Source organism: Rhinolophus hipposideros (genome assembly GCF_964194185.1).
Source record: "Rhinolophus hipposideros genome assembly, chromosome: 10".
NCBI lineage: Eukaryota > Metazoa > Chordata > Mammalia > Chiroptera > Rhinolophidae > Rhinolophus > Rhinolophus hipposideros.
In genome coordinates this window covers 6,799,846-6,821,606 of record NC_138056.1, presented here as the reverse complement: position 1 = coordinate 6,821,606, position 21,761 = coordinate 6,799,846, and the positions used below count along the sequence as shown (strand labels likewise).

Genomic DNA, 21,761 nt, shown 5'->3' with positions numbered 1-21,761 from the left:
GAGGTGTGCAAGAGATCAATAGAGACGGATGAACAAAGCAAGTGGAGAGATGAGAAACGGGGCAGAGAGATGGCAAAGAATGGATTGCCTGGGGGAGGCCCAAGACAGGCTTTGAAAGACAGAGTAGCAAGCAGGCCCAAGGGGAGTGCCTTGGTCCTGAACCTCAGCCCTGGGGTTTCAGCTGCATATCAGGAAGTGGCCCTCCTTTTAGCTTCCTTTCTCTCTCATTTCATATTCTTTTTCATTCTCTCTCCTCTTTTCTCTCTCTCATCGAAGAGATGGGTTCTCTCCCTTTGATCTCCTCCTACATTCCCAGAACAGACGCTTGAGCTTTAAAGAGACACAGAGATCCCTTCACCCCCACCCCCACCCCAGGGGTAGTCCCCATGTAACAGATAGAGAAACTAAGGCCACAAGTGGTAAAAGTTGTTCTGCATGTCAGACCTCTTTTCATCCCAGTCTCTCCCCGCCCCAGACAGCAACACAGCCCAACCCAACCCTCTGAGGACAGTCCAGCTCCCTCCTCCCTGGCCATTCCCACCCACCTCCCTCTCTTCAGGTGAAGGGCCCTTTGGTGCCGAGGTCTGCCCCCAAGAACCTTCAAACTCAGAGGCAGGATGAACTGAATGGGCCTCAGCCAGGTTCCTGCTTGACCTTGTACATCTGCGGGGCCCCAAATGGGCCAGGTACAGAGAGAGAAAGTGTGAACATGAAACAGTACCAAGCATAGAGACCTGGAAAGAGGAGCAACCCCCAGAGAACAGGGGGCTGTGGCTTGGAAAGCCATGGCAGAGCCCCGATCCCCAGATTTCTGCGAGGTCCCCAGGGCCTGCATTTGGAGACTCCCAGGTTGCACCCACCTTTTCTTTACTTCTACAGCTCTGTCGCCAGACCGTAGACCAATGCTCTTGTATGGTGACATTTCCCAAGATGTGCCCTGCTCCCCAGCCCCAACTCTCCCTGCGTCCCACTTGCCTGGAACCAGGAAAGTCCCAGCCTCTGTTTCCACCTCTGCTGAAAGATGCATGACTCCCTAAACTCCCATCCATCTCTATGCTCCCTTCCAGAAGGTTCCACCATGTGGGAGTATAGTAGTGACAATGGACAGCAGCACTTCTTCATCCTGATCCTCTGTACCCCCAGCAAGCAAGGCCCACCTTCGCACCACCACCAACCTGGGACTAAGTGAGCTGCCGCGAGTGACAGTCAGGATCGCTTAGGTTCTAGCTGCGCTGCACCACCGCGCTCTTAGAGCAAGGAGCTGCCTCATTGAGGCCTCAGTTTCCTCATCAGGGAAACAGGGCGGTTGGTTTCTATCCCGTTCGCTGCCTTCTCTGAGGAACAATCTGTGGGGATTGTTACTAGTAGGCCGCAGTTACCACCATCTTCAGATCGCCTGTGAGCACTGAGCTGGAGAGGGAAGAGGCCCAGCCCAGCCCCACCTTTCTTCCCAGAGCCAGGGCTGGAGTACCCCTGAGGTGACCATTGTCTGGGGGGCTTTGGAAGGTAGAGAGCCGCAGGTTAGACAAGGAAAATCCTGGAGGACAGGGTAGGACGTGGGGGTACCCAAGGGTGGGCCCTGCCTGAGAGCACGGGGAAGCGCTGAGGGAGATGCACTGGGCCATTTTCCAAGGGAGGAGGAAAAACCGTGACCCACCCACGAGGCCATTCCGGAACCAGCAGGCTTATGCCGAAAGACACTCAGCACTCTGCCCAGATGACTAAGGCAATCTGGAGGCAAAGGCAGTGACCCCGGTTCTTGGCCCAGATCTACTACTTTCTCCAAAAATCCACTGACGCCTCCAGGCCCCGGCTTCCATGTTTGCGAAACGGAGAAGCCCTGTCCTCCCGTGTGTGTGCATGCGTGTGCCTGCGTGCATGCGTGCGTGTCCCCACGCAGCTGAGTGGTCACATCCCTGGTGTCTCAGCAGGGCTACCCCAAGGACAACAATTTAAGCAATACCTGAGGGGGCTGCACTCTCCCCAACCACTGCTGCCCACCCGATCCTTTGAAACGAAACACCCCGTGGAGCAGGAGGTTGCCTCTCCCCCCTGCCTGCCCCAGCTGCCTACCCTCTGCCATGCTCTAACCAGCTGCTGGCCACCAACCACTAAGAACTGGAAACTGCTGCTGAAGTGGCTCTCTGGGCCGAGGGGGGCTCGAACAATATGCAGGTTGGCAGGCAGGTGCCCAGCCAGGAAGGAGAAGAAGCAGGCAAGGACACCAGGGAGTGTCCTTGTAGCTCCAAGGGACAACCCACAGCTGGGCTTCTTGGGGGGAAGGCAGGAAGTGCCTGGCCAGTGTCCAGGGAAGCCAGCTGTCCAACAGCCTGGCCTCCTGGGAGGCCTCCTGAGCCTGCCCACTGGGGCGTGGACTTCTCTGGGCAGGAGATAACAGGCTTCCACTGCACAATTCTGAGGATGACAGAGGAAAGCGGGTGCAGGCCCACACCAGCGCCCACTCCCCGCCCTGTGCAATAATAGTGTGTATGTGTGAGCTACAAGTACAGCGTGTAAGACCATGGCCAAAATCGCACAGGGAGAGCAACAGAGGCTGACACCTTTGGTTATGGGTGAAGGGAGCAGTGTCCCACCAGCTCAGAATGAAGAGGAGAGGCCATCTATCAACAGGTTGCCCCAGAGATTCAGGCAGCAGCCGTCCTGTCCTGCACAGGCGTAAGAAGACTCCGGGAGGGAACAGTAGCTAGCAGCTCCCCTTGGGTCCTCACGACAAGAAGGGATGAGAAGGAAGCAAACATCATGGCTCTCCGAGACCCTCCCTCCTCCCCAGCAGTCCAGGGAATGGGCCAGGGTCTCCCCCTAGTACCCCTCCCGGACACTCACGGTCATTGCAGACAGGGCCCCCATAGGAAGTCATGGTGCAGTCACAGGTGAAGCCATCCCACTGCTGCAAGCAGACGCCCTGGTTGGCACAAGACTCTTCGGTGCAGGTGGTGCTGGGGCCTGAAGAGGCAGGAGGAATACCCCAGGCTCAGCCAAGCCCCTCCCTCCCCAGGAGGTACGGAAGCTTCAGGGCCAGGCCGAGACCCTGCAGTCAGCTCTGCCAGGCTGAAAGGGGGGAGAGGGGATGGGGGGGCTCAAGGACTTCCAGGATTGGCCTTGAACTGTGATAAGGGGCCAGGATGGGAGGCAATAGGGAGAGTAAGTGACCCATCACAGCCCTGTACCCCTACCCCAGAGCTTGTGCGGGGAACAGGCTCGTACAGGATCTGAGGTCTGCCTCTGCAGCTGGCCCTCCTGCAGCCTGCAGGGGCACATCTGACTCCTCCACCTTCCACTCACCGTCACAGCCCCTCTCCACCTGCCCGATGCGGTGCAGGGCATCTGCGATGAGGTCTGGGAGGCGCCCGTTGAGGTCCACTGAGGCCAGGCAGCCCTGAAAGCCATCCCGGGAGGCCACCAGCTTGGGCAGGTTGCTGAACATACTCTTGCTCAGACCACCAATGTACAACTCCCCTGCAAAGGGAGTGGGGTCAAAACCTCGGCTTCCCTGTCCCCGCGCCCCTCCCAGGACTTTGTACCTAGCTGTCAGATCCTCCTGGCCGTGCAGTGTCCCATCCCAGACTCTAGTTACCTTACAGAGATCCAGCGTCCTGCATATTCCCGCCCCCCATCTCTTCCTTCTTCCTTCTCCACTTTGCCATCTGTCTGCTCCTCTCCCAGAGAAGCCCAGATGCAGGGGGCAGGGGGAGGTTGGGGGATTTGGGGGGGAGCAGCTGGAGGAAACTGCTCCATGCTCTCTCCCACACATCTGATTCCAGTTCCGGCTTGTAATCAGGGCCTTTCATAGATGTGCAGCCCCAAATCCCTCCACCCCCGCCCCCCCCTTCTGAAGGCTCCCATTCCCAGAACTCCTTCAGGCCTCTCCCTCCTCTGAGTTCTCTCCTGGGACGGGTTCTAAGCCGAGCTCCCTTCCTCCAACAGCAACGAAGGCTTGGCCTGGGAACTCTTGGTGACATCGGGAAGTTCTCAGGGACACCTGAATCCCAAGTCACTGCCTGGCCACATGGGACCTAACTCCTTGAAGCCTTGGCCAGCCCGTAGCAGAGTTTCAGCAACACAGATCCACCCAGATGCCCTGGCCAGGGGTTCAATGCAACACAAGACTGGCCCAGCCGACCGCTGGGTTTGCTGCCACTGTGGGTTGTCTGGGACATATTGCCCCCTTCTGGGAGCAGGGAGAATTGGCAGCACTCTGGCCCAGGATTTGACCAAGCCTTCCAGTGCCAGCCGGGCTTCCTGCTCACTTTGTGACCTCAGGCAAACCATCTAGCTTCTGGAAGCTTGCTTCCACTTCTCCAAGAGGGGGATGAATTCAATGGCCTCTGAGAATCCTCCCCAAGCTGGAACAGTCTGAGTCACTGACACCCAGCGGTCCCTGTGGAGCTGAGAGCTACTTTGGGTGGTGCAGGCAGTCGCCCACATTGCCCCAGTGGGCTCTGCAGAAGCCACAGGCCTCGCCCTCACGCCTGTTACAACACCCCAGTGTGTAGGCTTATCCTCCCTTTTCCCGCTCTCTAAACCAGCCCTTCTGGGGGCAGGCAATGACTGCTCACTAGCTACTGACACGCCAGGGAAGGTGGGCTCCTGGTGTGATGCTGAACCCAGCACGGAAGCCTGGGTCCGAAAACGTCCCCAGAGCTGGCCCAGCTGATGCCTGAGGTATATGACCAGTGCAGCATTCGGGAACCCAGCAACTGCTCCTCCCTCCCCCCCTCATCAACTGCCCCCCCACCCCACCCAGAAGAGGCATCTGCCAGGACGCTAAGCTCCCCATTCTCTCCCCATCCCTCAGCCAAGGCACGCTTCTCAACCTCAGAGGACGGACAGGACCAAACAGAAGGCCTGGGCTACCTACTCCTGGCTCCAGAGTAAGGCCAACAAGCTCCCCATGACACACATCCTGTGACCAGGCTTTCAGTGCTGAGAGGGCAGCCTCGCAGAAGAACTGAGCAGATCTTTGACAAGAAAATGTCAGGCTGGACTCAGTGGGGAATGGGAAAGAGGCAGAAAGAACGGGGAGGGAGGAGGGAGAGTCGTGAGTGAAAGCGCCGGGGCAGGGGTGATTTTGCTGGGGCTGAGGGGTGTCAGCACTAGGGCCAGGCCTGCTCCAGAGGCCCCAGGCCCCACCTTTGAGATCGAGGTTTCGGGCGCCATTGGAGTGCTGCGTGACAGTGCGGGAGTCAATCTTGAGCGTGTGCACGTTGCCTGGGTCCCTGGACACCACCACGTTGTGCCACTGGTTGTCATTGACTGGTTTGTCTGAGTTCCCCTTCATCAAGGACGGGCCATTCCCCAGGTCAAACACGTAGTGGATGTACCTGCCCCACAGTAGGGAGGAGACACTGGGTCAAGGCGAGGGGCAATGCTGGGAAGACGGGGGAGAGAGGGGCTACAGCTGTCAGGGGTCCTCGGTGCCACAGGAGGAAGGGGTAGGCAGGAAGCCCCCACCATGGAGGGACCCAGACCAGTGGCACAAAAACTGGTCATGGGGCGAATGTGGGGAGGGAGGGTCATGGAGGAGATGGCCCCTGTAACAGGCTCAGAAGAGGAGCTGGTAGCAGGAGGGGTTTGTGGGGGCAGCAGGGGCCCCTGGGATCAGGGACAGAGCTGCTCAGGCAAGAGGCCACAAGGACACGGCCTTGTCTTCTGCCTGTAGAGAGAGCGCTCGAGGGCCTAGGCAGGTCAGTGAATGGAGAACAGCTAGAACTGGAAAACCCCTGGCAAGGAAGTAACTGGGGAGTCGCCAGGGCAGAAGGGGGTCCTGCTTTGCCCTCTTAGCTGGTGGCTGGGGACCTGAATCTTGACCTGTGGTTTGGAGGGGATGAGACGGCTCAGCCAGTGGCGGGAAGGCCGTGTCGTGGCCAGCAGGGAGAGGGGACCACTTCCCGACAGCGGTGCACTCCTAGCACCTCACCCCTTGACCAGCTCGATGACGATGAAGTCGTTGCCGTTGCCTGAGTTGAACAGGAGAAGCCCATCGGGGGCTGTGGTCTTAAACTGGAAGAAGAGGTGCATGGAGGCGTAAGCTTGGAGTGTGGCGAGCGCCAGGTAGCTGCTCCGGCTCTTGAAGGTGACCGGGTCGGCCACGATGGCACGCAGACCAAAGCGCGCATTGAGCTCACAGTAGGTGATGTCGCCGTCCTTGCACTGGTCCATGTAGGGCTGGCCGTTGAACACCAGCCCGCTCAGGTGCCCGATGAAGTTGGAGGGCACCACAGAGATGAAACGCCGCTCTGTCATGATACCCGTCTCAATGTTGTGGAACTCCAGCCGCGTGTGGGCTCCTGCCATCTGTCCTGCTCGGGACAGGAGACAGAGATGAGAGGCGGCTTTGGGGCACGGACCGTAGGATCGTTCCTAGAGTGGGGCCATGGGACCCAGAAGCCTCCCCTCCACACAAAGGCCACATGGGAGAGACATCAGCAAACACCCTTAGGTCGGTGCTGGCAGCAAGATGGCTCCTGGGTCCAGGAGTAGGACTTGTCAGTCCTGGGATGACAGGCTTCCGGGGACACGATGCCTGCAAGGTATTGAGATGGCCCCTGGGGCCCAGGACCCCACCACAGACCACCCTGAGGGAGAAATGACAGTGGCGGCTTGAAGGAATGCTACCTTTGCAGTGGTCACCCAGAATGGGGCCAAGCAGAGGTCAGTAGAGATGTGCCCACCCCTGGCCCCAGACCACCTACCCTCCACGGTCACGTTGTCCACAGACAGCTGCAGGCTCTTGCCACGCCGCACCACCCTCACCGTGTGCCACTCGTTGTCATTGAGCTTGTGCCCCGCAAAGAGCGTCTCGGGGCCTTTACCTGCGGCACCAAGGGGAGAGTGAGCATGGCACCTGTACACGCCCGCGAATGGCTTCATGTACCAGCCCAGGCACGGCGCCTCACCACCCACTCGTGTGCACGCAGGTTCACACACTACTGACCGCACACACGTGGCCAGGCCATGCACACAGGTACACACACTCACACGAACAGCTTTTTATATCCCCAGTCATAAACCCAGACACACTTAGAACCACCACTTTGTACGATACCCGAAGGTGCCATTTGAACAGAATCGGTGTGAATCGTGCCTCGAGTTGTGCTCTGGGACCCTACACACAGATACTCCTGTCCTAACAACCAACGTACTTGTCCCCCAGCCTCCTAAAAGGACCTTCAGTGGCAACGTGTGTAGCCAGCAGCTAAATTCCCAGCATATATGCAGACCTTAAACTTTCCAAAAGCCCCACTATGCACCCACAGTTTCGCTGCTGGTAGTGGAACCTCCACACCCACCCACAGTTCCCCCATCTACACAGGGACCCAGTGTGACCTTTCCGCACACACCAGTTTACTCCACACACCCGACACTCAACCACACACAGCTCGTCCAGCATGGCCAGAGGCGGGAATGTTTCTTAAGGATTACGACCATTTATTCAAGACCAGGATTCTCTGCTCCCAAGTCTACAACCCTGTTTACCTTTAGGATGCTGCTGAACTTTGCAGCGCTCCCAGGTCACCCCTGGGCCCCCCAGGACTCACACCAGCAGGGGACAGGATTCACCAGGCATACGCACACAAATACCACACACACAGAAAGATGTGCTGAACACAGTCCCTCTGCCTGTGCCTGTCATGTTCCTGTGCTTTTCTGCGTGACCTCAGGGCACACCATGCGGAAACACGCAGAGACAGCATTGAGGGGGCACACGGGGGTGTCCAGAAATGTCCACACTCATTCTCCATCTCACCCCTGCTGAGAGCCACTGTCAGCTCGAAAAGCACCCCCATCTGGCAGAAACTCAGCCCCCACCCAACAAAGGAGTTGTGGAGGGCTGAATTTTGAGGCCTTGTGACTTGCGCCTCACTGGCCTCAAGCCCTCAGCTTTCCAGTGGGCCTCGCCCGCCCCCTTGTGGCCACCCCTGGAGATGCAGCGGAATATCCCTGCCCCTCTCCAGCTCCTTTCCTGCCCATAAAGAGTGGTGGGCCGTCCTGCTGCCACCAAGTCTTTTCCCCATCCTCTTGAGGATTTGAGGTGACGAGGTTTCCCAGCCTCCCTTTTCCCAGAACGGTGAGCATGCTGACCACGGACCACCCACCAACTCCCCAGTTTGGCTTCCTTTGGCCCATTCGGCCCTCCACAACCACACTCCCCATCAGCCCCACTCCAGCTCCCCTCCCCACACCCATGCCCAACCCCCACACAAGCCAGTGATAAAGGCTTCTCCTCCCTCCTCCATCCCTCCCCAGATCCCAGTGTCCAGCGTCCCAAGCCCCTTGGGGCTCTGCAGAAAAAGGGAAGCCACTTACTGGGTGCGCAGCCGACGCGCAGGCAGTCTGGGGGGGCCATGGGGCGGGCAGAGGGGAGGGGAGACAAAAAGGCAGAACAAGTTTTTTTTTTTTTTTTTACATCCTTCACAGGGAGGGGTGTCTGCGGGTGGGGGTTCCCCCAAGGGCCACTTTCCGGGGACCACGCGTGCCCAGGTGCCCTCTCCCCTCCCTCCTGCCCCCAAGAGGGCTCCAACCCTCCCCAGGGCTAGGAGACAGGGCGGTCAGGTGATAGAAAGAGGGCTTGCTTCTCCCTTCTCAGAAGAGCCCAGACCTCTCCTGTCTGAGGGAGAGGGGCACCTTGGGAATCTCAGCGTACAGGGGATTTTTGGGGGGCTAAGGGCTTGGCCAACCCAACATCTCCTCATCTCTGGAAGGGAGATGGGTGGGGAAGGCCAGAGTCCCTGCATCCCCTGCTCTGGGACAACTCCCTGCTCAGAGCCCAGGTTGTGACATGTCACTCTCCATGACCCCTGGGCTCTGAGCTAAATGGAGGGGTCTGCCCCAGAGCCCCCTTCCTGTACCTATATGTCCCCCCAAAGTCCCAGGGGGCTGGCACCACCCCTACAGGAACCTTCCTTCTACCCTTCCTAAGCTGGAGGATGCCAGGCTATCACTGGGGACCCGGTGGTCCCAAACCCTAAAGAGGAACTAGTATTAATCTGTTTACCTAGGGAGGGGGACAAAGCCTCACAGATGGGGACATTGAGACCCCCAAAGTATGACTTCTGAGGACACAGCAGTTCAGGGACCAGCAGGCACCATAAGCAGTGTCTCCTGCCCCTGCGATGCTAGCCTCCAGCTCCAGGTCCCACGTGGTCAGAAAGCACACTGTACACAGAGCTACAGCCAGGGGCCCTAGGGCCTCTGGCCGACCCCCTGGTGGGGACACATTACCCACACATGCCAGTCAGCCAGCCTTGCAGAGGGCACAGAGCACCAGAGTCCTGTGAAGTTGGGTCTTAGGGCCCTGGACGGCTGCATCGCTCCTTCAGACTGGACGGCAGGGGGCTGCAGAAAGTGCTGTACCAGGAGGCAGACAGGCTGGGTCCTAATCTCATTACGTGACCGGGGGAATCTCTTCTCTCTGAGTTTCAGCTTCCCTCCCTGTGAGCAGAGGGACTGGAACGAGAGGATTCTGAGCCGGGAGCAAGACACCAGGCTGGCCCTTGACTTTCAGAGGGGGAGCAGTTCCCAGCACGTGGTTAACAGCAATATCCTGGCTTCCTGTGGCTCCTCCCAGAATAGGCTCAGCAGAGAACCCCAGGGCCCAGGAAGTAAAGGGGGTGGGGGCACCCTGACATCCCCTGGGCCCCTGAAGGTTCCTGCAGTGAAGGTAAACAGATTCCCCTGTGGCTCTGGGGGGCATGGGCCCCTCAGGCAGTACAGCTGAGCTCCACACGCGTTGTCAACCACAGCAGAAGAGTGGGGGGGAGCAGCCAGGACCCTGAGCCACTGCCTGGCATCGAGGGAGGGCAGAGGCCGAGGAAGGTCAAGGGGCAGACACAGTGGGAAGTCAGAAGTCCCAGTAAGAGGAAGGAGACAGAGAGGGAGCCCAGAGAAAAGAGGAAGGGGGAACAGAGGGAAGAGGCTGGACAGAGGGGGAGGAGAGGAATGTCAGGGTGAGGGTGGGAGGGTGCCAGGCCTGGCTTCAGGTCACGGGGGCTCTCTCCGGGCCAGCAGAGTCTTCACCAATGAAGGGTCCAAAAAAGAAAAAAGGGGACTGAAAGGGCGGGCCAATTTCCCTGGGCGGGGGAAAAGGCCCAGGAAAGAGATCAATTCTTTCCCCACCCCAAGGGAGTACCATGAATGGGTGCCATCTGTCCAGAGAAGAGGTGTCAGCTCCAGGCCCACCCTCTGCAGTGACCACACCCTCAGGAGCCCCCACTCCCGTGGGGTTTAAGGAAAGCAAGCACTCGTGGAAGATGGGCACCCCAGGAGGGAGCCAGCACCATCCCAGAGGAAAGCGAGGTACTGCGAGTGAGTGGGAGAAGCAGCCCTCCAGTGTACACACCCACCCAGAGCACAGCTCAGGGAGCATTAGCTGGTAACCTATCAGCTAGTAACCTGCGCCTCCAGTTCGGGGAATGGACAGAATTGACTGGTCTGTGCAGACTCAAGGCCCTGGGTGTACCTAGAGAGCAGGGAGAGTACAATGTGTGAGAGTACAACCGCGTGATGAGAGAGGCGGAAAGAAGTCCTCTGCATGGCTAGGAACTCAGGGCAGGAACTCGGGCTTCCCGTGCCCCATCTAGTCCACCCCTGCCATCCCCAACCTGGCCCCACAGATTGGAGGAGGCGGGGGCAAGGCTTCTACGGAGCCTCGGGAGCACACTGGCCAGAGTGTCATCTGGGAAGTGACATCGCAGAGTGGCAGTGTGCACTCTTGGTGCAGCTCTCAGTCCGAACTGTCTCCCCAGGAGCCCAGCCAACAGGAGCCCCACACGTGCCCTCCCACGGCCCCAGGGATCGAAGGGCTATGGGATGTAATGTGTATTGAGCCTGGCTTACAATGTGAATGAGAGCTGGACTTGCTCTGTAAGGCTGAAGAGAATATAACTAGGTCCATGAATGGGAAGTTCAGAAGGGGGGGTTTCCACCTAGGAAGAATGACCCAGTGATTAGAACGGCCGTCTCAGAGGTGGGGAGCTCCTGACATGGCAGGCATCTGAGCACAAGGGAAGGGAAGGCCCACGTGTGAGTGGGGGCGGGCTGAAGGGGTGACTTCTAAGGGCCCATCCAGCTCTAAGATTCTTTCACACAACACGCCCTCCACGTGGTCTCACTGGCACATCTGGGGGAGGGCAACTCCAGGGAAGGTGAAGAGGGGTAGGCGGCCAGACTGGGGCACTGGCCGCAGGAGCCACAGCCAAGGCAGCAGGCACCCAGGAACAGTCTCACTGGAATGGGGTGTGGAATCCAGGACACTCTATGGTCCTGTAGGGACAGAGCAGCTGCTCTGTTCAGTGGCTGCTGACTGCAGAGCTCTGACAACTTGCAGTGTCTGCAAATGTGCTGAAGGCCAGGGGCGGGGCAGGAGGCACAGTCCGGTTTCTCGGGTATCCTCGGCCTGGAAGGAGGCAGCAGGGCCTCTTTCGCCCGCTCTGGCCTAGCAGACACCCGTCTCCTGAGGCAGGCACTCACTCGGCGTCTCCTCCCCACCAAGAGGTCCCTGGCAGACAGCTGGGTCCTCTTCAGGACCCAGCACCGAGTCTGCGTCCTTCCACTGAGCACATGACGAGCTGCCTGCGTAAGTCTGACTTTCCCTCCTATAGGATGAGACCGCAAGACCAGGGTCCAAGCCCTGCCAGGCTTCTCTCCGTGCCCCAGCAGCGAGTCCAGCCCAGGGGCGTCGGTGGTGCTGCGTGTCTGAGAGGTCCCCCAGGCCCTGTGTAGCAAGCGGGATGGGGAACAGAACAGAGTTCCTGAGCTGGAGGCCAGACTGGGTCATGCGAAGTGGAAGGAAGCAAGTCCCAGGCCTGACTACGCTTACGTCCCTATCCCAGGACAGCTTTCCCTCAGGAAGGCTGCAGAATCTCTACGCACGTGTCTTGCATCCGTATAATGTCTTCACTCCCATTATTCCATTTGAGCCTCAAGACCATCACAGAAAGTAGGCAGAGCAAGGATTCTTATCCCCATTTTACAGAGAAGAAAACAGAGGCTCAGAGAGGGAAAATGACTTACCCAGCAGTCAAGGACACCAGGGCTAGAACCCAGATCTTCTGGCCCCAGGCCCAGTGCTCGTCCCTTCGCAGCCTGAGGCTGAGTGGGGGGTGTGGACAGCCTGTGTGTCTGTGTGATCACACAGCGGCCACACGCCTCCCTGTACACGCACCTCTCGGTACTTGTGGACACATGCGTCTGCGCCCAGCATTTGGTCACAGCGTGTCGTGAGCTGTGTTAGAGATGGCATGTCTGCACGGGGCCGGGCACAGCCAGGGTCGAGAGGCAGGGGAGAGGACTGTCCTGCTGGCTATCATCCTGAGAGCCACCTTTCCTCTAACGTCTAAGTACTTATGTGGCACAGACAGAAAAACGCGTCCATGGGAAGGACAAAGTAGATCCTTAGGGTGAAAGTCCTGCGGGCCCACCAGAGTACCTTTTTCTGGCCAAGGACACCGGCTCCTGTCTAATCGAAAGGAACCCAAGCTTCTTCACAGGGGAACCTAAGGCAGTCCAATGAGGCAGCAACGCCTGCCCTCCCTGCAAATAGAAGCCCCAGTTTCCCTGCTGTGTCCCCACCAGGCACACAGCCACATGCACAGCCGCACAGAGAACACACACATGCCAGGGGGAGGGGCATTGCATGCTGGGTACGCAGCCCTGGGAGGTCTGAGAAACACAGGGCCAAACGTGGGGTCGTGGGCTGGTGCCTTCCTCTTGTGATTGTTTCCCGGGGTACTATACAGACCCGTGGAGTGCTGGCCAAAGGCTGCTTCCCATCCTGCTTTCCCCGGCAGCACTGCCACCTGCCACCCACCCTGTGGGCTGCTATCACAGTTAGAAACAGAGCTTCAGGGGACCTTAAAGCCACTCTGAGGCCCTGGCCACCTGCGCACCTCCACCCCAGCCCCTGCCTTGCTCAGCAGATCCTTGTCCTAGGAGTACAAGGCCAGGTGGCCAAAAGGGGAAAGGAAAAGATACATATACATTGATTAACAAGGTAATGGGCCCCCAAAAGGCCACAGTTTGTCCCACAGATGCCTGGAGACCAGTGTTAGCATGAGACTCCACAGGAATCTGTAAAAGCTCAAAGCTCTGTGTCATCTCCAGTGGAGGACTCTAATCCACTCGGAGGAGCCCCACTTCTCCCCTCCAGGCCCAGGAAACAAGGAGCCCCGTGGCCTTGGGTACTACACGCCTATACGCTCAGAGAGGCTGGTCTCAGAGAGACGTGAGCCCAGACTGGACAGCTTACGACCTCTAACTTCTAGTGTCACCCTGGCTGAAAGCTCCATGATGGCAGGGACCTCATCTTATTCACTGCTGTAGTCCCAGGTTTGGAACACACCTGGCACTTACACGGTGTCCCATAAATATTAGCTGAATGAGTGAACTTAAGGTTTTTTTGCCCCAACAGGCCTTATGGTCCTGCCCGCAGGACACCCCGAGGGCTGACCCCTGAAGTGGAGCCGTGGCCTGCTCTGGGCAGGGGCAGAGACACAAGCCCTCTGACAGCAAGGACCCCTGACAGCCCTGCACCCCAGCTGTGTTCGAGACAATGAGAGGAGCCCTGCACTTTAGGTAAATGACCCGCGTCTGAGCCTGGGCTCTTCCCCCCCACTCCCTCCCACACCCCCGTCACCAGCTTTGTGATGCTGGATAAGTCAGTATATGAATTTAACAATCTATAAAACAGGGAGCAACACCTAGCTCGTGACCGGGTGTCTTCCACTCAGATGTGAAAGCAGACAAAGAGGAGACGACATGTCCCAAAGCCTCCAGTGTCACACGTGCAGCTACGCACACAGACACACAGACACAGACACGGCCCTTCCAGCGCAGAGCAGCTGAGGGCGCTGAGTGTGGGCGGGGCCTCCCCAGCTGCACTGAGCGCGGGCTCAGCAGCAGTGGGCGTCTCCTGTGCTCCCCACGTGAATGAACCCATGAATGAGTACGGGGAAAAGCTGACAACCAAGAGTGAGCTATGTCATTACATGTGTGCACGCAGGCCAGACATGCCAAAACCCACGTGAGTAACCTGGGAGGGCAGCTGTCATACCCCGAACACACTCGGAAAGATGGCCCGGCTGCACTCGGGGTCCCCCCCACACAGGCTTGCTGAGCACACAGCACCGCCCTACGGGATCGCTGGGAATGAGCTCTGGGGGCTCCCACGCTCCCCACCCGCAAACTCTCGCTGGCGCCCCCACCGGCTTCTCCAGACAGAGGGGGTGTGAGCCAGAGGCAAGGTCAGGGAAGGGGCCAGGAGCGGGGGTGGGGTGGTTACCGAGGTTGACAGTGAGCTTCATCTGGCCCCCGTCCAGCTCGAGGCGAAGGGTGTCGGCTGACTCCCTGGAGGTGGTGGCCATCATGAGCCCATAGGCCCGCTGGGACATGAAGCGCAGAGACACGTCCTCCGCCTCCGTGTGCATGGCATTCGGCAACATGATCTTCATGTACATGGACCCATCGTAGCTCAGCACCGTGGCCTCTGCCCCAGGAGTGGGGGAACAGGGGACCGGGGGATAGGCAACAGCCCGTGCAGGGAGAGAGAAGACCGAGAGAATCATTACGAGGAGGCCAGGCCCAGGGCTGGTCTATGAGGGGCATGCTGAGCAGCAGGGGACACAGGGGCGGCAGCGAGGACGCCTGGGACGGTGACTAGCCTCACCTCTCTCACAGACCTGCCCCAGAAAGCCGGTCCCGATGCAGTCACAGACGAAGCGGTTCCAGCCCTCTCGACAGATGCCCCCGTTGCGACACGGGGCAGACGCACACTGCTTCAGCGTCTCCCGGGAGCAGAAGGGGGCGACGCCTGCAGCCCCCTGTGCCTCGGCCAGGCCCCGAAGGTCTCGGCTACGCCCGTCTATGAACAGGTCCCTCACACAGCCCACGTAGCCAGCCCGAAGCGCCGCCGTCCACACCTCAGGGGGCAGGGGCAGGTCCACCCGCCCCCCCTCAGGCAGACCGCCCAGGTACAGCTCGCTCTCCAGGTCCAGAATCTCACTCTCCCCGGTGGCCAAGAATGGGGTGCTGCGGCTGTTCACTGAGATGGAGCCTGGGGATCAAGAAAGAGTGAGCCTTTCTTTGAGGAAGGGAGAGAAAAAAATAGGAAGCCCATGAGACGCTGACACTCCCAGGAGCCGTGGCAGCCCCCTTCCCCACTGTGTGTTGGGGAATGATCATTCCACCCAGACTCGAAGGCCCAGCGCGGTGACAATTGGGGGAGCACAAAAATTTAGCTGACAGTGAAAAGCGCTTAAATTGGATAATGTGTCAGTTCTCATTTATATCCATTCTCTCCGTCTCAGATAATTCTCCTGTGTTTCACAAGATGAACTGGGTAGGAAACAACAAGAGGATGGGAAAGGGAGCTGGAAAAGGAAGTGTGGGGGAGAGGGTGGCTAGGAGCAACAGAAGCTGCAAGAAAGAGCGCCTGCCTGACCTTGGCACTCTGCTCTGAGGCTTTATTGTGCTGGAGTCCTTACGAGGAGGCCACCATCAGTGTCCTTCCCCCCACACACTCCAGAACAGGAGCTCTGTGACAGCAAAGACTGTTGAGTTCACTGCTGTTCCTACCCCAGCACCTTGGACAGCACCTGGCATAGTGGGGACGCAGTACATACCTCTCAAGGGAGTTTAATCAAAGAAAACTGAACGGTTCTAGACAGAAGGGAGGCGTGCTTGGAAGATTTTTTTTCTTTTTAGGAGGCTGGGATGTCTACTCTGCGGGAAGCACGGTGCTAACGCTTTTACAGTGTTCTCTTGTTTTCTCCTCTTGATGACCCGGATGTAATGACTCCTTTCATAGACAAGGAAGCTGAGGGGGGCCCAAAGTTACACGCACAGTAAGCGGGGAGGCTGAGGGGTGAACCCAGGTCTGACTGACTGCAAACGCTAGGCTCCTCCTGCCCAGGCACCGTGACAGTAGTGACACCGGAGGGGCCGGGGGGGCCAGAGAGGAGCGGAGGAGCTGGCATGAAGGGTACAGGAAACTGTAGGACAGAAGAGAGGTGGAGAGGAGGTCGGGGCGGGGGACAGGGGCGACCGGGGTGAGAGGAGAAGAGACCAGAGGCCTCCTGACCTTTGCGCCCGTCCCTCTGGAAGTCCACGTGGCACCACTCGCCGTCATTGACCTTGCGGCTGGATGCCCGCAGCTTGATGCCCCCAGAGCCCATATCCAGCAAGAGGTAGAGGTAGCCGTCCAACAGCTCCATGGCGAAGTAGTCGGCCCGCTGGGCAGAGCTGGGGCTACCGGCCCCGGGCCCAGCCCGCCGGCCCTGACTGAAGAGCAGCAGCCCGTTGGGCTCCGTGGTGCGGAAGTCCAGGGAGATGGACCCGGTGCGCTTGGCGCTCCAGCGGGGCAGGGCCACAAAGGCCTCGGGGCTCTCAAAGGTCACAGGGTCCAGGGCAGCCACATCTTCACAGCGGAATGACAGGTCCCCCTGCAGCTTCATCTTAGGGTCCCCTTCCTTTGCCAGGCGGGACAGCTCCAACTTGAAGTCATTATTCTTATAGACCACCTGCAGGGCGGGGCGGGGTGGAGAAGCAGACGCAGATTAGCACCTGGCCATGCCTGCCCAGCCCCGCCAGCACCATGGCACCCTGCAACCCGGCCCTCGGAGGGGCCTGCTCAGCACTACCGACCCCTGGCTTGGCCTCTGTTCTAGAACTTCACACACCAAGGCTGTGAATGAGCACCCCCGTGCCCCACTTTTTTCTCTGTGCTGTCCCCCTGTCCAGCACTCGCATGGTGGCCCATGACGATAATGATAAGACAACCCCCAACAACAAACATGTCGTTGACATTTCCCAACTGGATGACGTATTTCTGTTTACACTCTCATCCGCTTGTCATACCCATGTTAAGAAGTAGATACTGACCCCTCATTTTATAGATGAGGAAACTAAGACTCAGACAGATCAGGGGACAGGTCTGTCAGGGTCACAGAGCTGATCAGTGGAAGAGCCGAGACTGAAACACAGGTGTTCAGTCGTCACGGCCAGCAGCTGCCAGCTGCAGGGTCCTCGGAGAGGATGGGGGACTTCGGAGGCTCAAGAAGTGAGAGAAGGGCAGCCTCTTGATGGTGTCCATGGCCTTGGGTTTTAAAGAGGGAAGGTCCGCCACCATGAACTTGGGAGGCACAGAGGCCCCAGGCACCTGGCCAGGTCAGACTAAATCACCCTGAACATAGGGACAAAGGGCCCCTGGGCTGAGGCCAGCCCCTGCCGAGCCCCACTCACATCCTTGAGGCAGCCCATGAAGTTGTTGCTGACAGGTGAGCCCGGCAGGTCAGCCGTGTTGGGGCTGCCCCCGATGTAGAAGAAGTCGTCTGAGCCCAGCATGGTGTAGTCCTCCTGCGTGTAGCCTGTGGTGGTCAGAATCCCGTCCACCGAGATGGTCACCTGCCCAGCCCAGGGAGTGGGGGGAGACAAGGAGACAACCGGCATCAACTCTCTGGGAAGAGCCTCAGGCTGGGCAAGGGAGGGGCCAGGGGGCAATGGGAGAGGGGGCCCCCCATTTTTATGTCTGCTTGTCTCGGAGGAGGAACAGTGGGGGCAGAAAGGGAAGGGGACAAAGGAGGCAGCACAAGATTTGATGGTTTCAGGATAGACGAGGGCCTGCCCCGCGGCCCCCAGCTCAGCAGGCAGGGGACTTAAAAGCGCTCACCAAGAACCAGCTCCCGGAAGTGGCTCAGGGCCCCAGATGGGGGGTGCAGATGGCACCACCGCACCCCTCCTCTTGAAGGTGCTCTCTGGACCCACATGTGATTTCAGAGCATCTTTCATAAACAAGGCAGAGACCACCAATTCTCCTTGGATCGTGGCGGCTGCGACTCACCTGTAGCTCTCCCATCAGGGCGCTGAGCCCTGTCAGTCTTAGCCCAGTAGGCGTGAGCAACAAGAACTCAGACATTCCTGGGGAGTCTTGCGACTTCCTGGGGGACGCAGAAGGCCCTTCAGGGCTGACCCCTACCATACGCCCCTTTCCTGAGTCTGTTTCTTTACTCCCAGGTCCCTCTACTCAGGTGGCTCTCTTGTGTCCCAAGAGGGCAGCACTTTACCTATTTATTCATCAGCCTGTTTTTCTTTCTTTGTCTTCCCTACTGATGCCACCATCATACTCTAGGGAGTCAGGGCCTGGTTAGGGAACAGAGGGGCACAGGACTAACCTCAGGATACCTTGACTCAGGGTTGAAAAGCCAGGTAAGGAAGCAAGATGAGTAAGGGTGGGAGACTACCCAGTGTTCCAAGGAGGTGAGAGGCGCTCAGTAGCGGCCTGGGGAAGGCAGAAGTAACCTTGTGGGAAGTGACAAGGGCAGAAAACTCTTGGACTACCCCCTCCCCGGGCAAATGCCCACCTGGCCCTTGAAAAGTCCATAGGTGTAGCCCACAAGGGATCGGGAGCCCCAGCAAGGTTGTGGGAGAAGAATCAAGGGCTAGGGAACCATGAGCCTCCACTCTGGGAAGGCTGTAGTTTAGGACAATCATCTGGGAAAGCAGGCAGGTTCCTGCAGGGGCCTCCAGGAAGCTGGCTCACAGGGAACCCAACACCGTGCTTCCTCAGCTCACAGCTCACTCCTACTTCTCACTCCCGTAACGTGCTTCAGCACCCCCTTTTCAGGCAAAGTCTGGAGACGGGCCTTCCAGTCACAGCCCGTGATGCCCCTCCCACCCATACCAGCCCATTTGGATCTGCCACCAGCCATCTTCCAGCAACTGGTCCCCAGGGCTCCATGGTCACGGGGCAGCTGTGGGTGCTATGAACTCCTAAGAGACATGAGCAAAACAGGAACAGGGGAGCCTCCCCCACAGGACCCTGAGTCCCCCTTGTGCTGGGCTGGCACTGGCACCTCCCAGGGATGGGGGGGCAGGCACTGAGCAAAGCCAGGGCAGACGAGCCCCGTCCTGGGAACCATCAAACCTTGTGCTGGGGCGACTAGGTTCAAGGACAGATGGTGATGGGGGTGTCTTCATGGGAAGGGGCAGTTTGAAAGCTTCTGAGTCGTGTTCTGAGGGGAGGGCTGGTCATGATTGTTTATTTCTTCTTCCCTCCACCCTACCCGAGGCTGGGAAGTGGGGATCTGGGTGGAAAAGGGAAGGGTCAAAGTATTAGTCACAAAAAACATGCAGACAAGATTAGACCGGGCAGAAGGGGGTTGGAGAAAGGGAAAAAGGGGACTGGGCTGAAGTGGTGTGGACAAGATAGGGAGGGGTGGCGGGGAGAAGGGGGTCTCCCTGTGACAAATTCCACTCCATCGCCCCCAGCTCCACTCCTGATGCTACACTGAGATCAGGAATTGGGCCACTAATTAGTTCCTGAGCCTACATCTGGTCACTCCCAATACAGTCAGCTCCTTGAAGGGTAGGCACCCGGCCTGACGTGTCCCTGTGACCCCACTAATGCCAGCCTGGTCCAGGGACATGTAGTCATTAAAGGGGAGCATGAAGTCACCTCCAGGCTCAAGGCCACACTTGGCGCTCGCTGCCTGTGTCCCATCTACAAACCTTACGCCTCGGTCCTTCGAGACTGCTCTAACCAGGTACCCCTGCTTCTGTGCAGCCCCAAAGCTCCCCAGGAAGAGGTTCTTCTGGCCCCCATCAATACATCGGCCTTGCAGCCCACCAGAGCCATTGGGCTGTCCCTCTTCCCGGCCCCCTAGGCCGGGGCACCAGCTATTGGCATCTTCCTCAACCTATGGGCTCTCTTCGACCCAGTCCTTTCAGCCAACTCATCTGCCTTTGCCCTCTCAGAGTTAGAAGGACCTGACCTGGGGGAGGGGGAGGGTGCCCTCCTCAACTACCCTCCAGACTGGGTACAAAAATGACCTTGCCCCCATGGCTTTATGCAAATCACTGCCACATGGAACATCCTAGAAAAGGGCTGCCTTAATTACCCTATCTGTCCCCCAAATTCACAAGTACTTTTTTAGAGCAGCTGTAGCCCAGGGAGTGGGGGAGAGGGTAGCAGGAGGCAGGGAACATCAGGAGGTTCACAGAGGAAAGGGGGTCAGCCTGGGGTAGAGGAAGTAGAGAAAGTGGGGGCATGGGCACTGGGTGGAAAGGAAGCCAGGGGTAGGGGAGTGGAGGAAGGTCTCTGGGGAAGGCAAGGAGGGAGATGACAGATTAGTAAACCCGACTGTTCCCTCAGACAAATCAAAGTCCAGACACAAAAATGGCGGGTTCGTTAGTAAAAGCAGGAAACAGGAGAATAATTCCCCTGTCCCCCTCCACCCTGGGGATTCATGATGCCCCGGCCCCCCAGCCCCCCCGCGCAGCTTCTGGAAGGGGGAGGGCCGGCAGGAGAGGAGGGCAAGGTGCCATGCAACACAGAACAGCCACTGCAGCGAGGACACAAGCAGGTTAGAGGGCCAGGGGGGCGGGGGGCGAGGGGGCGGGCCCAGGAGAAAAGGCAAGAGAAAGCAGCCACAGGTGAGAAGGCATGCGGACCAGGCCGGGAGTAGAGATGGAGGCAAAAGAGCTGTGTGGGTGCAAGAAGGAGAAGCTTCCTTCCAGTGGAGGAGGGGAGAGGAGCCCCCACTAGGACAGAGACATCTATGGGTTGCGAAAGAAAAGGAGGGGACCTTAGACTCAGACTTTCCTCACCAGAGGGTGTCCCAGGCGCTCAGCCCCACCACCCATTCGCCACTGATCACGGACCCAGCCACACATGCTCACACACATCCCATGGAAGGCAGTGGGAGAAGTCTTGACAGGCTCATTTCCAACCAGCATTCTTTTCATCTTCAGGACCACGGCTAGGGCCCCAAGAGACTGCAGAGACTGCCCGGAACCCATACCAGTCCACTCCACACAGACAGGTGGGCCTGAGTGGGGACCCAACAGCCAGGAGGAAGGAGCCACAGCTCTGCCCCGGAAGAGCCAGGCCCAGCCGGGGAGGAGGGCAGGGAGTGCGTAAGACGCAGAAGCCCAGCACCTAGCACCCAGCCTCGGCTCCACTCCCCAGGGGCAGGGAGGGTGGCCAGCGGTGCTGCAAGAGGCAGCATACCACCTGCGAGGGCTCTCAACCTTCCCCACTGGCCCACCTCTCTCCTGCTCTGCTTGGCTCCCCTTCGACAGGTAGGTAGGACGTGTGACCAGGCCCTGGCCACAAATATCCCCACAGGGGTACTCCTTGCCCACCATGCCCCAGGAAGAAAGGCTGAGGAAGAGGAGATGCCCCTCTGGCATCGTCCAGAGCCTTTCCTGGTTCCCTGCGATGATCACAGAGTCACCAGCCTCCTTGGGAGCGGGGCTTGTTTGGGGGAGAATAAGATTGAGGGCAGGTGTTTCTAACTTGCGGGGGTGGGGGGCTGGATGGGCTTTGAAGCCCCTTGACACTGCGTGTGAAACTGCAGTCATGGGTGTTTTGCTTTCCGATGAGAAGCCTTTGCTGTATCACCAAACTCTCACAGGGACCCGCCAGCCAAAGGTGGTTAAGAACAACTTGGTTAGGAGAAAGGTCCAGGCCTCCCCTTAGGACTGACTGGGGTGGGAGGAGAGGAGGAAGACAGGCGAAGGATGGCTGAGGGAGCGGCAGCCATGCTACATGTTTACGTTTCGCCATCTATTTGGGGTCGGGGAGAAACTAAAGAGAGGAGAAACTGGTTGGAAAGACACACCGGGAAGATGACCTAGGCAGCAATTATAGCCCACGGGGAAGCCTGACATCTAGATTTGATCAAGTTTGGGAATGGGAATTTCAGGTCAGAAATCCTAAGGTCTTTAGCCTTTACCATTTTCTTTCT

General features: G+C 58.5%; 1 protein-coding gene across 28 annotated transcripts in view; it reads right to left on the bottom strand.

Annotated features, from left to right (window-relative positions):
* NRXN2 (neurexin 2) overlaps positions 1 to 21,761 on the bottom strand; it is a 102,680-nt gene that overhangs the window by 36,957 nt on the left and 43,962 nt on the right. For 12 of the 28 annotated variants that reach the window (XM_081063550.1, XM_081063558.1, XM_081063555.1 and 9 more), the window contains 10 exons: positions 17,257 to 17,418; positions 16,097 to 16,535; positions 14,684 to 15,070; positions 14,300 to 14,503; positions 8,329 to 8,355; positions 6,714 to 6,842; positions 5,939 to 6,320; positions 5,152 to 5,342; positions 3,304 to 3,477; positions 2,845 to 2,964 (listed from right to left, as the gene is read on the bottom strand). In XM_081063550.1, the coding sequence (XP_080919676.1) occupies positions 2,845 to 2,964; positions 3,304 to 3,477; positions 5,152 to 5,342; positions 5,939 to 6,320; positions 6,714 to 6,842; positions 8,329 to 8,355; positions 14,300 to 14,503; positions 14,684 to 15,070; positions 16,097 to 16,535; positions 17,257 to 17,418 (2,215 nt within the window). The remainder of the gene's footprint in view (positions 1 to 2,844; positions 2,965 to 3,303; positions 3,478 to 5,151; positions 5,343 to 5,938; positions 6,321 to 6,713; positions 6,843 to 8,328; positions 8,356 to 14,299; positions 14,504 to 14,683; positions 15,071 to 16,096; positions 16,536 to 17,256; positions 17,419 to 21,761) is intronic. The other 16 variants (XM_081063579.1, XM_081063569.1, XM_081063571.1 and 13 more) reach the window with 2 other exon arrangements.